The following is a 24,562-nucleotide window of genomic DNA, read 5'->3' on the forward strand; positions in this document are numbered from 1 at the left end:
CAGACTGATGTGGGGAAAAAAAGAATAACAGTAGGTATTGTGATTAGTTTATAAGGCCAACAGGCTAATTATTGAATACACACCCTTTTTATCGTGTATATCAAAATTATGGTCTTTATTGTGAATTGCATTTCCCACTATTCAGAGCTGTATTCATTACTCCCAAATAGAGACACACTCATAATTACAGTGTTGGTTGTGTGTAACAATTATTGTCACTTTTCTGATCTTTTTACAAAGACGTTTAACCTAAAACTGACAGCAAGCAGTGCTAGTTGATTCCGGAATAGCTGACCCTACATGAAGAAAAATCAGTCATTTAATTATTATTTTCAGTGTCTTTATAATTCCCTACACTTCATCGTTGACTGTGCATATTTGGATATTTCCCACAGCGCCTGAATGCAACCTTACCATACCCTTCCAGGCGCAGCGCCAGGTAACTCGTTCTAACCTTCCTCACCGACACACACACCGAAACGCACACATACACACTCCTGACTACATCATCTGGACCGCTCTCCTCTCCTCTCATTGGATCGTAGTTGTTGGAAACTTTGAAGATCAGTCTGCTTCGTGTGTCGGTGCGCAGATTGCAGCTTGTGTTGCAGTTTTCGGACATCCACGGCACAGATGTTTTCAGTTTGACCTCCTCCTCCGTCACGTCTGGTAAGTTTGAATGACTTGCAGTAATCCGGGAACATTTCATAACTATTGTGGTTATAAAATCAGGCAGGCTTGTTGCTGTTGGTAGTGTGAAACATGCAGAATATGTTTGATCAGAACTGGTACGTTTTGTGTAAATTGCGCGAGAGGTTTGTGACGCTATTGGCCATGCATGTGTGGAATTTGTGGTCTCTGACAGAGACGAATAGCTGTGATTAAACAGTATAACACGGCGTTATTTAGGGATGTCTGTAGATGAGATGTATGTTGGGACACAGTGTTCTTTGAAAGAGTTAGTACCCTCACTCACTTACATAAGACGCAGACACTCCCCCTTCTGAACTGAGAATCCATGGGAGTCTAAAGACAGTTACAACATCTTGGACCATTTTGAATTCATTATATTTTTTGTCATTTAATGGATACTACTCTGAGGTCATGTTCAGCTTGTCAGACTTGCTATTCAACCACATTTTGACAAAGGTGCCAGGACATCTTGTAACCTCCAAATGACCAACCATGCTACTAAGAAGTAAGTAAGCACCTTCTTTTGAAAAAGGAGAAAAAAGTAGGTGAATGGTTGTGCCTATCGGCCTCTAAAGTGCGTATTTGCTTTTTGCCACAGGAACACATTTAAAGTAGAATCTGCTGAAATGATTTATGCCACAAAGCCAGATTAGTTCATAGTGTTGGATAAGACGAGAGAGGGTTTCACAATCAGAGCATTGACTTCCAGAATAGTTTATCCTTCTTAGAAAAGCAAACAGATGGAGAAAGGGACACGTAACAATATGATCATTATGGATTCTTTGTTGTTGCTCTTTAGGATGTCCCCGCCCATTGGTGCCTGAGAAGAAGGGGAGGATGGAGGCAGACACGATGGACGTGCATCCAGTGATATGAGTTTCTGCAGACAAACTGTAAAGTTTGAGGTGATATTTAGCGATGCAGCAGATAGGAGGAAGGAAAATCACGACATCTCTTCATCAAATTCTGCAGAGTAACCTGCAAATCCAGATCTGCTCCGTATCAGTCTCCACTACTGGCCCCTTTCCTGTACGTTCCTGTCCAATACTTACCTGACGTCAGCGTCTCCACAAGATGCTGAGAAAGATGGTGACACTGAGGAGGATCCTCCATGTGAAGGGAGATGTGATGTGCACAATGCTGCTGCTGGCGCTGTTCTGTCTGCTGCTCTATGCCCGCCAGGTGAGGATGGAACCTATCACAGCATATTAAAAAGCATATCAAGATTTTTGTAAAATTTTTAACTAGACAATACAACCCTCTCCCTCTCGAAAAGTACCTAGTCTTTAAAATCACGTGTCCACCACTCATGTTTCCAGGTGGTGATCTCCTCTGGGTGGGACAAGCCTACGTGGAAGCTGGAAGTCCATGGCTCTACCAGCTCTAGCAGGACCTTGCTGGGTGCCAGCAGGGCCAAAGTAGGCCAGGAGTCTTCAGGGGTATGACCCTATCTGATTCAAGTTATGAATGTGTGTATGATATCAGGAGTGCGATATGCAATGACGTTGTTGAATATAGAGATGATGATATGATGGGTGATAAATGAGCAAATTTTGAAGTGAACAGCTTAAATGTTTTTCTGCTCTAGGTTTGCACTGCTAACACAGACCCCAGACAATGAATAGCTAATGCACACTGAATTTAAAAAAAAAAAAAAAAAAAAAAGATAGAGAAAAAAAAAGGAAATGCAATGAATTTGATAGCTTTTCAATGTAGTGAGTCCCCCAGGACCCACAGGTGGTTATTTTATGGATTAGCCCTAGACTTTCTATGGGTAATTTAAATAAGTTACTCTATACATTTAATGGCTCAACAGTTTGAGAATTATGCTTTATTTCTGTCATTCTTAGAAGACCTTTTTACTTAGTCAGACTATGAACAAAACAGGAAATAACAACAACATAACTGGTCTTGTGCAAGATGGCTGACAATATTTCTTCAACAGGGCTCGTTCTGTAAACTTTAAAACTTCATCAGATCCAGTAGCACAGTCACATCATCACAATTTAGCATTATTAAGGGGGAAAAAACGTGGCACATCCCCTGAACGGTAAAGCCCCATAGTCACTGACATGAGTGAATACAGCATCTGCTGTTGCAGCTGACATTGCAACGTAAGACAACAGGAATGTCTGCAGCGACATCCTACAGATTAGTGAATTTGGGTGTATTTTATGAACCTTAAAATAAAAGGTTATTGTGTCCTGGCGGTCCACTCAGGACCTGAGTGCTGCCCTGCAACCTTTACCGGGAAACAGCAACACACTGAGCTTCAAAGAGCCGGGGATGAGAACAGATGGGCGTGCAGACAAGTGTCAGATCTGTGCAGAGCAACAGAACAATTACACCAACACATCATGGACAGTATGATGACAACATCCAAAACAAGCTTCACTTTCAGCGGAGAAACACTTTCAAAACTAGATGGCCTAAAGTCACTCAATGCCACGGTTTCAACACGATTTGCATGGGACATGTAAATATACTATTTATCGCAGTTCAAGCAGTCTTTGTGATACTTATATTGTGCATGTTGATAATGGGATAAAGGTACATTTTTATTTATATATATATATATATATATATATATATATATATATTATACATCCCCAGCTTGTTTGCATGTATCAGAATCAAGTTATCATCATAATAGCCCTGTCAAAATAACTACTTTGTTGTACGCTATCTTGTCCCAGAAAAAATTGGGATAAACAGTATTATTGTCATTTTGAAACTATTACGCCACTGATAGCATAGCATAATAATAGCATAATAATGCACATACACGCTTTCAAAGAGCAATAGACTTTTATATGCTCAACACTCAAAACAAGCTTATTTCAGAATGTATTAAGGGAGCATTAAAAAATAAAGCTGCATGATTACATGCATCAAAAGGCTGTGCTGTGTGAAAGGCGGTGCTTGTAGCGACAGACCCATAGAGATTTATTACCAACGCTGCAGTTCCCTTTAGCTCTGCAGAGGTTTCTAGCATCTCCCAGCTCATTGTTTAGGTTTTACAGTCAGCAGCTTTAATGTTTGGGTCAGTGTCATTGCTCTCATCAGTGTCATGTCCAGCAGCAGCAGCAGCAGCAGCAGGCAGTTGTGTTCAGTGAACAAGCTCTGATATGGCCAGTGTGCACTGCCAGCCCAACACCAAACAGGCAGACAGTAAGTAAGTGAAGAGTCTTGCAAAAGGTGATTGCTGTCAGAAAGAAACAGTTGCAGTCGCAGGTGAAGGCGGTGAGGACAAGGACTGAGTGTGCTTTGCTGATTTGAAGTTGCTGCAAGAAGGTCATCATTTGTTAGTCTCATCCTCAATTATAAGAATAGGGAAGTCGCCATAAGGACGTGATACTCCTTGTGCTCACAGGGAGACAGCATTGACTGCGGAGACAGTTTCACATATTGTCTACTACTGAGATAAAACTCATAACCAAGCACTGAGCTGTATACGCTTTATGAATATTCAAGTGCATCAGTGTATGTACACACAGTGTGTTTGTATTTATGTATGCATGAATGTCCTTCTGCACTGACCAACAAACTGTTCAACGCATTTTTTAAAGCATGAAGCAGTACAAACAGATATTATGATGGTATCTGTAAGATTATTTTGTAGTGTCATTTCAGCTTTCATGCTACTTTTGCACATAAAACTTTATTATATGTTAATTAAGATGACATTTTCTTACTATAATAAATGTCATCTGTCTCACATCATTTCTCCTAAATAGAAGATCCCACCCAGTCCTTCAGTGCCACAGCTTCCTTCCTGCAAGGTCCAGCCCAAGTCCAAACCTTCTCAGTCCAAGTCCAAACCTCCTCAGCCCAAGTCCAAACCTCAGGTCAAATCAAAGGGGAAACCCAAGTCGCGACGGAAAAATGCTGTGCCGACTAAGGCAGCTGGCAAGCAGCTGCCCACGATGCCACCATTTGACTTTGAGGGCTATCTGAGAGAAAAGGACAACAGAAACTTCAAGCTGCTCATCGACCAGCCAGATAAATGTAACACTGGAGGAGCAGAGGAAGAAGGAGGTGGAGGAGGAGGAAGTGAAGGGTCTACTACTGCTCCCTACATGCTCATTGCAGTGAAATCCATCCCTGCAGATTTTGATAAACGTCAGGTAAAATATGCCATGTTGTATGTAGGCCTTTGCCAGAAAATTATGTGTCACTTTTATTTAAAAAAAAAAAAAAAAGAAAGAAAGAAAGAAAGAAAATTGCTGTAAATCAATGCATAAATTAGGCTTTATTTGAGGGGAGATAATATGAATAGTGAGCATTTAAAGTTCAATGTTCAGTTGCACTGAGCACAAGTGGGACAGAGTTAACAAGTAGCCTGTGAACACAGTGGAGCATTTAGCAGCTAAAGTGCCAGATGCTTCCTTTAGGAGTTGGTGGAGACCAAAAGTGGATCTAAAAAGGGAGTAAATATTTGACGGACAGTAAATTTGTCAGATGGACATAATCATGTCTCCAAATGAATGCTGACATTGCTTTGTGTCTGCTTGATATGTAAACAAGCATGCCACAATAACTAGCCTACTTTTGTATGACGGTATATTGTCCCAGAAATAATTGCGATAAACAATATTATTGATATGATGGAGAAAGAGCAACTACGTTTTCATTCTTAAGAGTATTTCAGACGTTGGAATTGGAAAATGAAAAAGTAGCTTATTTTTAAAGAGTTTTAAAGCTACACTGTGTCATCTTTGAAGTGTTTTTAAACCGGAGAATCGTAGGCTAGCACCCAAGTCTTATACTGGCTGGGGAAATCCTGCTGTTTATTCTGGCGTCATGTTGGCTAAAATGCAAGTGGCATGTTATTTAAACAAACACAATATCGAGGTCAGCAAAATTATTGAGCTCATGTCCAGAGTAGGGATATAGTTTGATTACTTTTTGCAGTAACAGGTAATCTAACGCGTTAGTTTGCTGTTTGAGTAATCAAATGCTTGAGTACATTTTCAAACAAGCCATCAGTTACTTCCGTTACTTTTAGAACGCTGGTCCTTCAGCTCCGAAACAGCAATGGCTGTCTTTTGGTTCTAATAACGGAGATAACGTTAAACCTATCAGTCCGAAAGAAGTCATGAAGCTTGTGGCTAAGTTAGCTACGTGGTAGAAGAAATGCAGCCGTTGTCTACGGTGGAGTCTAAAAAAAAGGTGGAGGAGGACTCGCTGATAGACAGGTCAGACTCAGGACTTGTATTATGCCTGGTACACACTACACGACTTTTCTGCCCGTTCTGAAAGTCGCTATGTCACATTACACGATTGTGGAGTCATAAAATCATGCCGCGACTTGGCCGACAGACATGACACACTACACGATGGTACTCACCAATTATCTCCGGTTGTCTTTCATGACATGTGTGATGTCATCAGGTTATTCTTGTCCTATTTTTATTACTTTTACTATTATTTCAGTCACTGTGTCTGTTCATGTGCCAGCCAACATGTTGTTGTAGTCACCTAAAAGCGTCAGCAGGTGGCAGGCGCTACATTTGAAGCGCCATATGTAAACTATCAAGCTACTGTATCTTCCACAGGAATTTCTTATGAATGTTTCAGAATAAAAGCCTATTTAGAAAATGGAGGGATTCTCTAGCCGAGGTTATAAGGGGCTTTTAATTTGAAACAAGTGTTGAGTTTGAAATGATGGTGCGATATGTTAACTTTACAAAGACAACAGAGCAGATAAACAGTAAATATATAAACACACAGAGAGATTAATAAATAACGCACCGTCTTTAATGCAGTCTGTTTCAAATGAAGCTGGGAGCCTCTGCAGTTGTGGTGAGTAAAAGCCCTGCCACTATTTGTTAATGTTATTACTTTATGTCCGACCGTGAGGATGTAGCTACCATTGTTTCCTAGCTTGATGCTAATGACAGTAACGTTAACTCAGCGGGTTGACAAAGTGCCTCTGCTGTTTCACACCATCATTTCCCCCTTTTACTCTGTGTGGTAACATCCCTAGAGGAAATATTAAAAATGCTGGGGTGTTGTTGTCATACAGTTGTCTACGGCAGCAGATCGTTCTGTGTTTCTACTGGTCAAAGTGACGGCTGTGATGGGAGAATTGGATCTCAGTGAAGGGCAAGTGGTCCATAACTAAAAAATGTAGGCGTAGTGCCCTGTGGTCCATTGCCCAATAGGAAATGTAGAATACTCAAAAGTACTTTAAAAGTGCTTGAGTTACTTTTCTCAGGGAGTATCGCAGTAAAGTAACTGGTTACTTTAAAAAAAAGTAATGCAGTAAAGTACTTTGATTACTTTTAAAGTAACCTTTACCCAACTCTGGTCAAGTCCATATATTATATGATTAAAGAAATTACATAATTATCATGACAGACCTGTATGTACAGTAAAACTTCAATTAATAGCCTGGGCTTTTATTTGCGTCAGTCACTGAACTCAACAGGAAGGCGTCTGTATGGGTCAGGCCTTAATACCTTTCAAACAAAACTCTTGCTCAGCAAAGATGGGAAATATAATCAAATTGTTTATTAAACCATTATTAATATTACCTCTCTAAAATAAGACTTTGAATAACATATCAATTATGAATCATTCATTTGATCTTGCTCTGACCGACAGCGTGTCAGAGAGGGAGAATTACAACAGTCGTTTTACGATACTTGGCATACCAAGACAACACTTTTTTTTGTTTCACTTATTTACCATGCTGGTAAATCAAAATCAATAACTGTATTCTTTGGTGCTCATGTTTTCAGTAAACCAAACAAACTAACAATTGACTTTTGGAAAATCCAACGTTTACCAAGGTAACGATGTGTCCATATTGACAAAAGTTTAGAATACAGTGGAAACAGCTATCTAACATTAGCTCAGATGGGTAGCCAACAACCTGGTGGGCTTTAAGAGGTTTTATACATCCGAAGAACTTCTATAAAAATGAACTGCTTGGCAACCAGACCTGGCATCTAATTGAGACCAGCATTTATTTGTCTAAATGTGTAGCCACATTCGGCTTGTAAACGGGACTCTGTGTTTATTTGGGACTCGGCTTTTAATTTTCTTTACACAGTAAATAAGTTATTGTTTGCTATCTCATTCCCCTGATGTTGGTGAAACAAATAGTTAATACAAATTTAACATTATATTTAATTAGTCAATTTATTGTTCAACAAAAAAAAATAAATCTTTCTCTCTGCACTAAATTCTTTTTAGGTGGTACGTCGGACCTGGGGTAAAGAGGGACTTTTCCAAAATGGTGTGTCCATCCGCACTGTTTTCCTGCTGGGGGTTCCCAGGAATCGGACTGCTCTGCCTCTGTGGGATCGGCTCCTGACCTACGAGAGTCAAACCTTTAGGGACATCCTGCTCTGGGACTTTGAAGACACCTTCTTCAACCTGACGCTAAAGGAGACACACTTTCTGGAATGGGTTAACAGCAGCTGTCCTCATGTCAAGTCAGTGTTTATAAGCCTAAATCAGGATGTGATCTGATTCTCAGCCTTTTGTGAGTCATGTCTGATGCTTTTGCGATTATCTCTTCTTATACAGATTCATCTTCAAGGGTGACGCTGATGTGTATGTTAATGTGGAGAATATACTGGAGATGCTACAAGGCCAGAAACCAGACAAGGATCTGTTTGTTGGCGATATTATTATCCATGCTAAACCCATTCGCCGGCGCAGTTCCAAATACTATGTGCCAGAGTTTGTTTATGGAGGGGGTTTGTACCCAAATTACGCTGGAGGAGGAGGGTTTGTCATGTCGGGACATACAGCTCGGAGACTTAGCTCTGCCTGTCAACAGGTACTTCAAATTTGGACCAGTCTGATATTTAGGTGTCTATTTTTATAATTCTTTGATCTACAATGTTTTTTTTTTATTTTTTTAAATTCCAGGTGGAGCTGTTCCCCATTGATGATGTCTTTCTGGGAATGTGCCTCCAGCTGATTGGTGTCAAACCATCACGCCACCAGGGCTTTCGGACCTTCGGAATTCCCCGACCGTCTGCAGCGCCCCACCTTCAGACGTTTGATCCCTGTTTTTACAGGGAACTCATGGTTGTTCACAGCCTCAGTGTTCCTCAGATCTGGCTTATGTGGAACCTCCTGCATGACCCCAAACTGACCTGTCACAACAGGACAAGCCCGACATCCTGGCCCTTTAAGTGGAAGGATAAGGTGGGAGAAATGGAGGGAGAAGAGACAGACTATGGTGAGAAGCAGGTGTTTGTCACGCACTAGTGACTCCCTGCAGGACCAAGTGAGATCTGCAAGAGCCCTAGCGAGGATAAAATGCTTATAAAGTAGGATCTGTGGCTGACTTGAAAAGCTTGCGATGTGTTCAAAAGCGCAGTTGAGTCATGAGACTTTATCCAAGCTGGCAGATTATCTTTGGGGAAATGAATTGGCAAAGGCCTAAAGTGCTTCAGATTTTTCAGTCAGGAAGCCCAAAGAGAATTTAGGCTTTTCCCATCCAGGCCCATCTGTGTGTTCATACAGTGATTGTGAACAATCGTGCAGCCAGGCCTTGATTTGCAAAGAAGATTGTGAGAAGACTTTTGAATGTGTAATCTTGAGAATGTATTGTGTTCCAGTTGTTTACACAGAGACACAACAGGATCCACAAGGACAACATGAAGACATGTGGTTAGCTGGTTTAACCCTAGCCGAGCATAAATGCAACTGTGTTTCTGAGACCTGACCTTAACATTGGCACAGTTTTTCACATTTGGTAAGATACAATTCTTGAAGCCTTCCATCCTTTCTCAAAACTTTAAACACAAAACCAAATCTTCAAACTACATCTGCAAAACCTGACTCCTCCATCAAAATCATTTTTTCCCCACAAAGCCATTTGATCAGTGCTCAAAATCAAAAATGTTTTCAGATCATGCACACAGCAATTCAGTATAATTACTACTGAGCAGTCAATACACACTACATCAACACAATGGTCAGGACATGTGGCTAAAGAAAAAAAACTTTTTATTGTTTATAATAAACACATTTTGCTGTTTTAGAATGTATATTGACAGCTTAATACAGAACATATTGTATACTGCAAGTACTACAAGTATGAGGGATTCATTCTGCCTCAGACTCACCTGTTTGTGCTGGGTCAGGCCAAAGGACTTCGTCTACATTACAGGCAACATTCTCCCTTGCCAGGAAATGGGGGAAAACCTCTTCAGTGTGCCAGATCCAGTTTTGACAAGACTCAACAACGGTGTCACCACAGGCCAAGTCCATTGCCTGTAGAAGATTATCCCTGGTATAGGGGTTTTGGTCGTAGTCCTTGCATTGCCATGCGGAGAAAAACTCTTCTGCTGTGTTGAAGAAAGGGGAGTTGGCTGCAAGGCAAACAATTATGAATGGCTGGTTGATGTAGAACCACTTACATATCTGGACAGCATTGTGAAAGCTGACATTAGCCCAAACCATGGCATAGACGGGATGACCATCGACATCCTGAAGATCACCCAGATATGCCAGTGAAGGTGGAGAAACCCATGGTTACATATGCACAAAGGGTCAAGTTGCCACCACACTGGCCAGACTCCTCCACAATGGCACATTAGCCAGTTATGTTTCTGCCTCTCCTTCTCCTGTTCACATTGAACCTAGCTTCACCCAGAAAATTGTATTCATGTGGCCTCTCTGTGGGATCCAATTCAAGCACTCAAAATAGAGCTGAAAAAAGGTTTGTAAATGATTGACTGCAAAACAGCACATAGTTGCAACACAGTGCAATTTGACAGTAGTTGGATAGTATTGTACTGCAAGCACTGGCACTGAGAGAGTACACTTACTCGCGCATACTGAAACAAGCATGAACAATTTTAAGTACAACTAGCTGTGTTTTAGTTGTGTTCAGCTTTGGCCGCCCATGTTTACCATTTTGCAACACAAGTTCATCACAGTGCAAAATGTGTTTCAGCCAGTAAGAAATGTGGTCAGAGTTTTGCCAAGAGAATGAATGATTCCATAAATGGGTTTAGCGCACTGAACATTTGGTTCAGAGAATGAGGTTTAGTGTTTTAACAACTGTGAAAAACTAATATACTGACTCACATCAGACTGTGGGGACAGCCAGGACTGGTGTTGGCTGTGTTCACTCGGTGAGTGGAAAGACAGTTGAGACTTTCTGTGATCTCACTATGAATCGCTAGCAGAGATGTTCCTCACTTCCTTGTGCTGGATAGAGGCACAAATGGACAGGCGCATTATCTGTTCCCTGGAGGAACAACAAATGAAGCCTAAATGGAAACCAGCTGCACAGTGGGAGCCAGCTGGGACCATAGCACACACACACACATACACAGGCAGACACAAAACCTCTGCTGAATGTTTGTGGAAAAGCCTGAGGAATCGCGTATGTGTCGTTTCATGAGAACACTATCATTACAATAATTATAATGATCTGATTTGCTCTGTATAATTCTGTTTTTCAATAAAACTCTTTATATCTTCAGCCTCATCTGTTTTCAAAATGTGCAGTGTTACTGCTTGTCAACAGCAAGATGTTTATAGACCTAGACAGCTGTGTGGCTCCGTGCAACGTTGGTGTGTCCACCACTTTGATCCAGACAGAAATACATATGTAAACAGTTTGGATTGCCATGAAATTCAGTACAGACTTTCATGGTGCTGGGACGGTACATGTTAATGACTTTGATGATCTTCTGACTTTTCCTGTAGCGTGATAATGAGGTGTGGTTTTGAGTGAAATGTTTTGAAAACTGTTGGATGGATATTGCCAGTAAACTTGGTACATATTCATGTTTCCCTCAGAATAAACTGTAAGAACTGTCGTGATCACCTGACTTTTCATTTTGTGTTTTCATTGGGTAAAAATGTAACTTGTCCTACACCTTGGTTTATGATTACATACAAAACTAATTAAATTTGATTTTTGATTTTTTACTCCATTTAACTTATAACATTTTTTTTAAATCAACTGCTAATTTGATTGAATGTATGGTGGCCCTAAGGGTCAAAACATTAAAGAAAATATGGCATTTCAGAAAACAACATTTCACAATACACAACAGCTCCTAGTGAGGCAGAGTCCCTTCTGTGGACCACCAACAAATTGTGCTTTGAAATATACGTTTGTCAATTTAAAAGATAATTTTGCAAGTCAAGTAAGTCACAGTTTGCTGTAAAACTGTTTAAGTACAGGCCTGAAAATGTGTTATTAGAAATCACATAAGTGTGAGTCAGTGATGTCAAAGCTTTCTCTCTCACTGAAGCTATGATGCCTGTGTGTTTCCTATCGGGATGGCCAGAGGCCAAGGGCTTCATATGTCGGGCAGTGAATCATCAGGTTAATACTGTGTGACCATGCAATGCTTTCACTGTGGAAACATGGGCAAACTCCTCCTTCTGGGAAACATATCCTCCAGCCAAGAAAATTTTGACTAAAATGAATAAACAGTGTGTCAGTTTAATTTGGGTAACCACCAAGGAAGTTACGAAACGTGAGTTATATTTGAAAACAAGTAACATGGGTGGCTGGGTGCTGTAGAGTTTAGGATCAAACTAAAAATAGCCTATGTTAACAATGTCTCTGCAGCCATCTCCGGGAATGTCTGGGTCTGAGATCGCTCGCTGTGGGCAAAAAGTAGAGGAAGAGCCAGACATGGTTCTGATTATGAATATATATGGAGGTTACGGGCTACCCAGGACACAGGTATAAAAATATAACTGCTAATAACAGCACTGAGGTGGTAAAAAATATGTTTTACAAACAGACCAAAGACTAGGAGATGAGACACAACAACACCTTTTATGCTGCAGAGCACAAGAGCTTTGGTTCATATTGAAAGGTCTTGGTAGGAAGTTCAATCTTTGTTACAATGCTCTCAGGCAGACACTCCCTGAAGAAGAGATGCCTCCTAAGCATAAAGATCTGTCCCAACTTATTATCAGTTTTGTATGTTTTAACCTGTAGAGATCAGATGTGCCATGGTGATACAACCAACCGTCACAGACAGCAGCAACACATTGAACATGGACTACAAGTAATTTCTTTTTTAACACTTTATTATATTACTTAACACTTTATAGGGTGTGCTATGCCATTGTTCCAACAGACCAAAGTTCCTGTGCCCCATTAATCCAAAAAGTGTCCCATTTCCTTAACAGCTCATTATTCCAAAAACAAACACTTATTTCACCGAAGTCTCATTTCTCCAAAAAAAAAAATACACACTCCTTGTTGTTAGTTTCAGTTCCCCAGCTGAGTTTGAAGCCCCAAGTCCTGGGTGTTTTTCATCAACCTGCACAAAAATGTTGCTGGAAAAGCCACCAAGAGCGGGTATTTGAGCCAAAACATGATCAATTCCTAAACATGACTTGGTGTTTTTTTGTGCCTAAACCTAACCACACATTCATTACAGTGTTGTTGACAAATGTAATGTATCCATGGTTTCAGAGAAAAATTGTTTTGGGGATAAGGGGATGTCGGAGAAACAGGCTTTTGGTCCAGTGGGATATCTCTCGGACTAACGGGTCTTCAGAATTTTGGGCTGTGGGAACAGTGGGCAGTCCCCCTTTATAGTAGGCTGTTGCCTTGGACTGGTTTTTGATCCCACATGTGGGATCTGATCTCATCTGATTGTTGTTATCATCTGTAATGTCAACATGTCTTGTTGTCTATTCCAAGTACTTGGACTGAGAGGGGAAAGAAATCCTTTTTTTTGTTTACCTCTTAGTTTTACTTCGGGGTTGTAATGATGGCTTCCCTGATCCCTTTATTCAAGTAGTTAAATGTCTGTATGTGAAGTCAAATGTCTGTGTAAATGTAAACAGTGTTTTATCTGAGCCCTTTGAGGTCGAGAGAGGGGTCAAACAGGGCTGCCCTCTTAGTGCTACCTCATATATTTTGGCCATAAGCCCTTTAATCAAAGTAATCAACTCTGAAAGTTTAATCTCTGGTACATGTGTGGGTCATCTGCCCAAGTTTACAGCAATTGCTTACGCTGATGACATCACTGTTATTATAAAAAAATCTGTTAGAAATTGATGTGTTAACTAATCATTTAAATCTGTATGAACTAGCATCTGGTGCTAAGTTGAATCATAATAAAACAGAAGGAGTTTGGATCAGAGAGGATCTGAGTTTGACCTTATGCAATAGAGAATGTAGTGAAAGGTATTGGGAGAAAAAACTGATTGAAATCGAAGAAGAATTAAAAAAAACTGGAGAGAAAATGCACTAATTATAAAACTAGAGTCAACATTGTCAAAACTTTCATCCTGTCCAAACTCCTCTTCCTGGCTAACATCTTTCCTCCTTCAGATAAAATGATAATGAAATTAAACAGTGTGTTAATCTAGTGTGGGGTACAACCAGAGAGGTCACTAAAAGAGAAATAATGTATAAAGGTAAGGAATATGGGGGTTTAGGGGCTGTAGACCTGGGCATTAAATTAAAGGTCGCTTTTGTCAGAAATGTATCTGCTGCATTTCTCAGAAATGCTCTCTGGATAGGGAACAGATCATTGTGGAGAAAAAGGAGAGGGAGAGGCAGAACTGGCCCATATTATAAATTATTATATGCTGATTATCTAGTGGAACACCAACATTTGAATATGGATCGGTGTAGTTCATCCGATAACTATAGCAGAAAAACTTCAAAATCATTCCAGAGAGCATCAGAGACGTCAGATGACTGATTTCGGTAGCCAGACTCCCGGTGGGGGTTGTTGTGTCTTGGAGCTGTTATGTCACCACCAAAGAATGTCCAGTGATTCATTGTAACAAGACTGAAACCAAAGAACACGTTTTAATCGACTGTTACAGAGCACAAGAGGTCTGGCTCATCTTAAAAGGTCTGAGCATAAGTTTTAATATACATTGTAACTCTGGTGTGTATGGACTCTTTGAAGAGAATATGCCCCTGAAACATAAAGAACTGTTTCAACTCATTGTCTGTATGTTTGCAATTGTGGAAAACCAGACATGCGATGATCATACAATAGACTGTCATAGACAGCGATATGGTTATTAAACATAAACTCACTGACAACATCCAGAGGAGGAGAACTATGGATAAAACTCATACAAACATGAAACATACTGGACATCTGATATGGACTAAACAACATTTCTTTCTAAATAATTAACTATACATTACATACAGAGTATTATACTGCCTTGCAATTTTATTTTGCTGCCTTGCTGAGGAAGCTGAAGGTGAAGGTGATGGACTGGCCAAGTATGTATCCAGCCCTAAACTCACCTGTGCACCTGTGGGCCATCCTCAAGCTGAAGGTGGAGGAGCGCAAGGTGTCTTCACATCCATCTGCTCCATGATGTCATCATGGAGGAGTGGGAGAGGATTCCTGAAGCAACCTGTGAGCTCTGGTGAATTCCATGCCCAAAAGGGTTAAGGCAGTGCTAGATAATAATGGTTGGCACACAAAATATTGACACTTTAGGCACAATTTGGACATGTTCACTGTGGGGTGTACTCACTTATGTTGCCAGCTGTTTAGATGTTGATGGCTGTGTTTTGAGTAATTTTCAGAGGAAGGTAAATCTATACTGCTATACAAGCTGTACACTGACTACTTTAAGTTATATCAAAGTGTCATTTCTATAGTGTTGTCCCATGACAAGATATAATAAAATATTTGCAAAAATGGGAGGGGTGTACTCACTTATGTGAGATAAAGTATATACATATATATGTATTATGTAAGGGATAATGTATAGTGAGCCGGTGACTGTTGAAAAATAACTCCTGACAGGGCGGAGGAGTTCCATTCCCCTGAAGGGAGATATTTTCCAACTGTCACTGGCTCACTATACATTATCCCTTACATATATACCTGCGTGGACTAACGTTTGATGCTTCTCAGTCTAAGGCCGTTGCTATGGCGCCCCTAGCAACGGAGCAGCAGGGCAGCGGTGATACCTCAAGAAATAAACACCGCAGAATTTTGTTGTGTGTTGCTCCTGTTCAGTACCTCAACACAGGTAAAAGATCACTTTATGGCTGTGGATTTTTTTCTTTTTTTTTTAAATCATGATTATTATTATTATCATCATTATTTTGGTATTTGTGTAGGCCATCATGTTCTGTTCTGCTCTGCGCTAATGTTGTCCTTGTTTCCAGTTTTCAGTTATTTTGTTTTATTTTGATATAGTCACCCCTCTATCATTACAGACTATACTTCACATCCTGCCCTTGTGTTTTTCCAACTTGTGTGCTTGTCTGCCCCGCCCCTGATGTGCTTCACCTGTTCCTCATCAGCCCTGTTGTCTCCTGTTCTTTGTTATCACTTTCCTCCCTAGTGTATTTGGTCTCAACTAGATCTAGATCTGAATCCAAAAAAGAAAGGCCTAGGTATCGAACCCCATCATTCACTGATATAAAGATTTGCTGCAGTGGTGTGTCTCTGAGGCTGCTCCAACAGGAAGGCTTGTCTCTGGAAAAAGACAGAAGGCAGTCGCCATGATAAGGCAGCATGCCATGTGGCTGTGTGATAATAAATTTAGGTTGAACACAGGAAAGTGTTTCATACAACATTCTTTCCAAAAATATTAATCTGATTTGACCACAGTTTGAAGCTGATGAACACAAGCATTCATTAGGCAGTCAATACATCACTTCCCTGCAGCAGCGCTGCAGTTGAGATATTGCTTTGTTTCTTAGTAAAACAGAGCACACATGGTAGCTGCTTTATGACACACATACAGATATGCTTGAAAGCATCTGAGCATGCACACCATATAGCATGGGTTCACCTAAACAGAGCTCCAGTCGACCAATAACTAATGTTATTTATATTGTGATCCTTTATTCATGCTTGCATCTGTTTATAACTTTGGTATCCTGGACACCTGTATCCTCTTACTTGGCTGCTGACGGCAACATCATTATTAATTTAGTGGCTTGAAACTGTGACTTCCACCACAGTGCCCCTGAAACCAACAAACAATCCAACATGCTGCTGAGGTAAGCAAAGCAATGGCACGAATTTGTCGGGGGAATCTGAACAAAGACAAAATGTGCCCAGAGCTGATATCAAAGACACAATAAGCAAGTAGACGGATTTGTTATTAAAGGGCACTGACTGCATCTGAAGATCAACAAGACTGGATGTAACACCAATCAGGGCTGGGTTACAGAGCAGTGGCCAAGATAAGTCTGTAGTCACTGAGCGACTTGCATAATGCTGCCATGATCCAATTGTGCATAATGTTTCTAGATCACTATCACTCCACATCCAACTGCAAGCACTCAAAGTAGTTTGGAATCTTGACCATTGCCATGCAAGTGCCCAAGTAGTTTCAAAGTAACACACCAACTTATTTAGGTTAGTCTGGTTGTTAGTAACATTACAACGTGGACAGCTCAGTAGGTACCAGAGCTCTGCAAGGACATTTAAGAAAATGCTACTTCAACATTAGTTGAATATCTCTTTAAAATACAAAGCAGAACTGTGGTTCTGTGGAACTTGGTTTGCCACCAAGAAGAGTCACTGGGACTAACCATAGACATCAGTCACTGAAAGTGCATTCACACTGAGAAGTATGTAAAAATGCAGTGCACTATGAGTACCCGGATGGTGCACTCAAAACAGTCAAAAAGTTGGGAGTGGAACTATGGTAGGGTGACCATATTTTGATTTCCAAAAAAGAGGACACTCGACCGGCCATGACATAGCCTACTTAAACGATACTCGCAGTTTACTCAAAGATGCCTTATCATTTTAATACATTTAAAATTTATATGTATGGATAGAAAATTCAGTAATATTATAAAATAATATCTCTCAAAGACAGAAATTCAGATAGGCCCCAACAGGGAACACATACACACACTAGAGTGTGGCGATCCGAGCCCGACGGTACCCGACTGGTCGGGCCGGGTTTGGTCAAAAATGTAGCTATAAATTGTATTCGGGCTCGGGTCGGATTCGGTCATCTTTCATTGAAAATGTAGTGTAAAAATAAATAAAATCCTATTGTCTGTCCTGTTTATTGCTTGGGCACTGTTATTTACGTGACAACACCTGAACATAACACACACAGACACACATTGGCTGTTTGTTTCTACCTCTCTCCTCGCTGGGAGCCTCGGACCTCCAGCCGCCTGCCTCCGCCTTGATTAAACGCTGAAAATAAAATAAAAGAGGGAGACAGGTTTTTCCTATTTTATCTTATTTTATTTTATGTCTCCCTCTCCTCTCGCTGGAAGCGTCGGACCTCCTGCCTCCCGCTCCCGTCTCAAACACAGAGGTCTCCCTCTCCGCAGCTGAGCACCCACAGCACACGCCCGGCCTGTTAAATAGCCTGTAACAACTGTGTGACACAAACTCAGTGCTTTGGTCATTAAATAATGTCAGAATCGGTTCGGGTTTGGACAGAAATATGCTGCCCGTGCCGCATTCTGACACACACACACAAACCGGAAAACCGGACATTATCATCAGTTTATAAAAAACCCCGGACGCCCCGGACGGGACGTGAAAAGTGGACATGTCCGGGCAAAAGAGGACGTTTGGTCAGCCTAAACTATGGACACTTCTCGCCCTCAATAGTCGCCATCTTGGCTACATAGCGGAAGGGGAGGGACCACTTTTCAAACTGGAAATAGCGGCCGAGGGCTGTGCGACCGTGAACGTCGCTGCATTGTACAAATACACTAAGCACCACTATACTGTTTGGGTATAAGCCAACAGTATGTTTCTTGGGTTAATTTAGCAGTCTGTAATGATTTGGTACCGCGGACGATAACGTGAATGCTAATGCTAGTTTGCTAACTAGTTAATTTGCGGTCGTCAATTCCTGTGAGTGCACAATGGCCGTGTTTGGTTTGAGACAATACTACCCTGTCGAAATTTGCGCACTACGCCAAAGAGTACATTGTGCACATAGTATACTACATAGAAGTGTACTAAGGAAAGTAGTTGATTTGAGACACAACATGAGACTACCTAGCTTACTGCTACTTACTGCTATATCACCCAAAATCACTTTTACCGTAGTGCCATCAGGAATAAGGTGGATAGGTAATACACGTCTGAGGAAGTCCTGAATGTACGAAAATTGGAATGTTCGTTGGTTTCAAGTAAATTTCTTTTTTCAAAGTAATTTTTCAAAGGTTTTTCATCAGTGAAAACATGATTTTTTTCAAGGTCATTTTTTCTATTTCTATTTTGGCCACAGGAGTGCACCATACATGATGTTCTGAACAGGACTAAATCATGTTTTCTTCCAGGTCAGTTTGTCATTTCTTCATGCACTCTAAACACAAGGTACATATACTGTGTGTTAGCAAGTTCCATAACATCTCTGTCAGCACCACTCTGCCGTAAGCCCCTGGACCTAGCTGCATTCTGGGGTGGTTGACTAGTGTGCCTCCAACTCCCAGCGTAACTGTAACCCACAGCACAAGCTGTCTTCAATGAAGCCCAACCACATTGTATTGTCAGGGTGGGGATCAGCACATGTAAAAAGCTACAAGGATTTTTTTATGTGGGGTATGCAATATTTTTTTTATCATGCACTCTATTTTGTATCTTTTCAGTAGATACCCCACCCCAATTGTTGCCATGATGAATCATGTTCGGCTTACCTGTCGTTTTTTTTTATTGTCGTAGGGCACACGCTTAACTCAGAATGAACCTCACGATAGTTAAACTAACTCAGATCAGCTGTTCTGAACGTGAAACTTATGAGTTTCCCATCTCAAGGTTAGTCAACTCAGAGTTCAGGGTTAGGCTCAGCATTTGTTAAACCGGCTTTCTAAAACAGGCCCATGGTGTGGCAGCTTAAATATCCATATCTTATCTGGTCAAAGAGCCCCCTCTGCCGCACATTTTATCTCCCCCTCAGCACTTGTTGTCTGAGGTCTTGATAGCATTCTCCTGTTGAGCTGCCAGTGCTTAATCTTTATTTTGGGGTATGTGACATTAGCATCTGCTAAATGACTCATGGCACCTGTCAGCTGTTTCCAGCTGGCCTTGGAAACCAACATTTTATGGGGTGTGGTTTGACTTATGGCTTTCCTCAAACTCTGTGAAGGGGTTGCACCTTCTGTTTGTCTAGCTGACTGTTGCCATTGTTTTTGTCAAAAAGAAAGCCACTGAATAAGGAGGCAGGATGATTTTTGAGGTATTAAACACAATGCCTAACACATGCAACAAGGAATTTATGGGAATGGATTAGATAAATTGCTGTTAATTTCCATGACTGCACAACACTACTGTGAACCACTGGTGTTACCAATTAAGGCTGGGTGTGGACGTAACCTGGATTTGGAGTTAAATGTCACACCTTTTGTTGATTAAATGTTATAAGCCTCCCACCATAATTACTGTTCATGCTATGTATTAAAGTGATGATAGTTCATTTACAATGTTACAGTTTGGGTTATGGTTCTGTTAGCTCTATTTTCAATGCTTTAGCTATTAAGGCCATGTTTACATGAAAACAATCTGCAGAAAACTGAACGTTCTCACCTTTCTCATTTTCATTTTGAAAAAAGTTCCACTTTCAGACAACAATGTTTTGATAACAATTGCCGGTCACACGGCTAAGCAAAAATGACCAAAAGAGCAGTAGTATACATGCCTGGCCAGTAGTTGGCGGTGTGACTTTGTAATGCAACAACACGCACCTGTGCTTCCTTCTACAGAGCCATGATGTATAAACAAACAAAATGGCAACCGCACGAATGTTTGTCTGGGGGGACAACGAGGTGGAGTCGCTACAGTAAATCGACACTTTGCTGGAGAAGCGTTGATAAATTCAATAGGATGAGCAGCACAAACAGAGCTTGGACTGCGAAAAGTCTTGCGAAAAGTCTTCGTTTTCAGAGGAACTGCATATTGCAAGTTTACATGACAAAGGAGACGGTGCTGTTTCCAAAAAATTTAATGAGGATATCTATATCACATCCTAAAAAGTAAAGACATAATCTAACAGAGATAGAAAACATTGGAATTTTTTTTTTTAGAAAAAAATGTAAAGCTGTAATACAACAATATTTTAAAAGCCAGCAGCAGGCATGCAAAAGTAATTTTAAAATTAAAGCTGCAAGCAGCGTTGGGCAGGACCTCGGACTCGGCCTCGGCCTCCAGCTCACGTAGACAGTTAAAGACATAAGTTTTAGATGATTTTAGACCCCTCTCCATTCTAGCTCACAGCTGACAATTTCTCCACATTTGCTCATGTTACTTTCAGAGGCACTAGCTCACTTCCTGTTGGATTTAGGTCATGGGTGTCAGTGCGTGTAGGTCTCAATGAGACGAACAAGCCAGTTTTGGTTTGATCTTTCTATGACATTCCTACAGGCCGCAGTGGCCGTTTTAGTGTGTCTAGGTGGCGCTAGAGAGCCAATTTTGGCACTTTTGGGGTTAGTTTTTTCATTTTATCAAATTTGTCACCAGTCCTGACATGCCTGCCAAGTTTGGTGACTTTTTGAGCATGTTTGCGCACCAATGGGGCCCCATGTCATGCAGTAGGTGCCCTTTTTTCCTTTTCGCCCCTTCCCTTCAAACATCCTGAGTCCATCACTGAGAGGGAGAGACAAGCTGTGTGAGACCAGGCAGATGCAGATGGCTTTAAAATGTCTCGAACTCTTCCCTTTTATTCCCAAACCGTGGGTCCAATCGTCAATCTGAGCATACCAACAGAGAGATACACTCGTCCTGAACGCAGACATATAGGTTTTTATGTTTGTGGAGTCAAAAAATGTGATCTTGATTGCAAGTTTAAAGGTATAGTGCACCCTAAAATGAAAATTCAGCCATTATCTACTCACCCATATGCCGAGGGAGGCTCAGGTGAAGTTTTAGAGTCCTCACATCCCTTGCAGAGATCCAAGGGGAGAGGGGGTAGCAACACAACTCCACCTAATGGAGGCTTACAGCGGCCCAGATTCCAACGTCCAAAAACACATAATTGAAACCACAAAATATCTCCATACTGCTCGTCCCGTCCATCCAAGTGACCATATGTGTATGCGGCATCATGTGATCAGCTATATTTAAGATGGCCTCTCACAGTATTTGTTTGTCTGACGAAGAGCACACAGCTTGAAATGTACATCACGGTGCAATAAATAATAATTTTTTCTGCAAAGAATACAGACTACCACCATCTTTTTTGCAGGTTGGGGCTGGGGTGTTTCAGCTGAAGATGTGTAAGCCATACCACATGTGCTGCTGAGTAAAATGAGGTCAGATGGGGTTTGGAGGTCACTGGTGATAGGAGCAGACCCCAGAGGGACCTGACACTATTGTGGGGCTGGACATACATAAAGCAATGAGGACAGGAGGATATACTGTTGGCGTGCACCCCATTACTTCATGCATGTCCAGATAAAATATGTGGCTGGGGTTTCCATCCCCTGGTCTGTCCCCGTCCCAGTGAAAGGCTTTAGTAGTTTCTAGTGCAAAGAGCTGCATTTAAAGGTACTGACACACCAAACTGACATCAAAGAACTAGCGGCGACGAAAGCCAACTGTTGCGTCGCCTCACGTTGACCTGTGTCAGTTGCATTTGAACACCCTATACGGACTACATCCGACTGCCAAGTGGCACGTACGTTCTGTACCTGTGTGAGAGAGAGTGTTACATCCTGTCAGCGAGGGGTTTCCTATCTGTGCAGCCGAGCACCGCAGCACCTTCATGGACATTACATCCAGATGGTCCTGGTGTTTACTCCGCAGGATCCACTTCACTCAGCTGCCTGATAAACCTGCTGCTTCTTCCCACTTTAACCTGAATAACAAACCAGGGCTCGGTGCTCCGGTTGGATCCAAACGGAGAGCTGGGGCTAGCTCAGAGACTAGCGGAGGCTAACTGGCTTCCTTCCGGTCATGCTGCGGCTAACGCTCCACTAGCTGCTCCCAGCTAGCTGCTCCCAGCTAGCTCCTGTTTGTTATTCAGGTTATAGTGGGAAGAAGCAGCAGATCTGTCGGGCAGCTGAGTGAAGTGGAGCCTGAGGAGGAAGCACCGGTTAGCCCCGGTTTCACTACAGGCAGATTCACTCGTTACAAGGGCGAGGAAATAAAACCTGAACAGCCAATCTCTCTCACCGACAAGCTCTGCCACTGATTCAACATGCTCAATCGGCTGAAAAACCACCGCCGCCGCCGAAGTGCCGACGGTGCGGGACACACCGCAAAAACTAGGCCGACAGACGCTCACCGACAGCCCGACTTTGGTCGACGGACGACCGTCGGCTTGGTGTGTCAGGACCTTTAGACATCCTGCTGCAGCATTTAACACATTAGTATGTTTATTCTGTAGCAACAAGTTTATCTTATATTTCTTCTTGAGGTTTTCCCATTTCTTTAACGCTTGTTTGGGCGACATAATGCCCTGCAAGTCTCATTCCTTGATAATGAATCTGTTAAGCAATATATCAGAGAGGACAGTGAAGAAACTGTTTGGGTCAGAAACATCGACTCATATACACCGTACTAATAATAGGCTAGAGAGGTAACAATGTGAGGTGGTAAGGTGTAAGTATGGGCCGAATATGTGACAATAGAAATTTCTAGGTGCTATACTGTAGGCAGCTGGACTTGCTTGAGTTCCTTGAAGATGTTTCATCTCTCAACCGAGAGGCTTCTTCAGTTCTAACTGACTGGTGGGGATTCGCAGGCTTTAAACCCTGTTTGGGTGTGAACCCTTAGAGTCGTTGAGGTCACATGTGAGTCGTTGACCCACCCGACCCTCCTGTTTGTCGTTAGATGGGTTCAGGCGTGAATGGGTGTTAAACTGGCTGGGTGGGATCTCAGGACTGCATTGGAAGTGGGTGATAAGTGGTGTTGTAGGCCTCCGCCTCTGTTTAATGATGGTAAGATGAGTACCTTGCTGTCCCAGAAAGAACATCCCTACTCCCTTAGATGTAAATGGACAGCTGAATGCACAGAGACACCATGACAAGATCATGAGAGGCATTGTCATGCCATTCATCTGCCACCTCGACCTCATGTTGCAGCGTGATAATGCATGGTCTCCTGTTGCAAGGACTTGTACACAATTCCTGGAGGCTGAAATCATCCCAGTTCTTTTATGGCCTGCATACTCACCAGACACGTCACACACTGAGCTTGTTTTGGATTGGTGTGAACGACAGCATGTTTCAATTCCTGCCAGGATTCCAAGATCTAACTGCACATTTTAGAGTGGCCTTTTACTATGACCATTCCAAGGTCCAAGGGGAAGTTTTGAACAGGTAGAGTGTATGATCATCACATCAAACTGCATTTATGTAGATATTGTAAAATAACTCAACCACCTATGAACCCTGTCGTCAGATTGTGTGTCTAGTATGGTGTGCACAGATAATGCAATGTTTGTTAGCATGTGTTTGGACAGCAAAAAGAAGTGTGGCCAGAGTCCAGCAGCAGCAGCCCCAACATTCAACTGCTGACCAGCCTGTTTCTCAGCCAACAACCAGGCAACAACAGTCCCACAGCCAGCCTGCCCTGCAGCAGCAGCCCAGCTAGCCAACCACCAGGCAGCCTGTTTCCCAACAACCATGCATCATCCCAGCAAAGTTAGAATTCAACTAAACAAACAGAGCATTCATTTAATCTGGGGAACAACCAGGGAAGTCAGTAAAAGGGAACTGATGTTTAAAAGCAAAGGATTTGGTGGCTTGCACGGCATTAAGCATAGTGACAGATTATCTCTGTAGGAAACAAATCTGCTGCCATTACCAGAAAAGTTCTCTGTGACAGAAATCTTTCAATGTGGAAAAAGTGTGAGACAGCAACATCTTCAAAATGAAGCTCAGGTAGTCTGGGATAAACTGAAAAGGCTTGGGAACCATTTTGATCCATGTTACAAATCTGTCATGTACTATATTATGGAAGATAAATTGCCATTTAAACTTACAGAA

The 24,562-nt window shown here is 41.7% G+C and overlaps 1 protein-coding gene across 1 annotated transcript; it reads left to right on the forward strand.

Annotated features, from left to right (window-relative positions):
• Positions 1 to 434: 434 nt before the first annotated feature.
• Positions 435 to 11,155, forward strand: b3gnt9 (UDP-GlcNAc:betaGal beta-1,3-N-acetylglucosaminyltransferase 9). The gene is made up of 7 exons (XM_049575078.1): positions 435 to 669; positions 1,493 to 1,875; positions 2,013 to 2,132; positions 4,431 to 4,820; positions 7,897 to 8,138; positions 8,233 to 8,488; positions 8,581 to 11,155. Exons 2-7 carry the CDS (start codon positions 1,768 to 1,770, stop codon positions 8,923 to 8,925), a joined length of 1,461 nt encoding a protein of 486 aa, XP_049431035.1. The 5' UTR covers positions 435 to 669; positions 1,493 to 1,767; the 3' UTR covers positions 8,926 to 11,155.
• Positions 11,156 to 24,562: the final 13,407 nt, after the last annotated feature.

Source organism: Epinephelus fuscoguttatus, linkage group LG4 (assembly GCF_011397635.1).
Source record: "Epinephelus fuscoguttatus linkage group LG4, E.fuscoguttatus.final_Chr_v1".
Lineage (NCBI taxonomy): Eukaryota > Metazoa > Chordata > Actinopteri > Perciformes > Serranidae > Epinephelus > Epinephelus fuscoguttatus.

Coding starts and splice junctions, on each gene's coding strand:
- b3gnt9 (XM_049575078.1), top strand. CDS start 1,768: ATGCTGAGAAAGATGGTGACACTGAGGAGGATCCTCCATGTGAAGGGA. Junction 1,876..2,012: donor TGCTGCTCTATGCCCGCCAG/GTGAGGATGGAA, acceptor TCATGTTTCCAG/GTGGTGATCTCCTCTGGGTG. Junction 2,133..4,430: donor TAGGCCAGGAGTCTTCAGGG/GTATGACCCTAT, acceptor TCTCCTAAATAG/AAGATCCCACCCAGTCCTTC.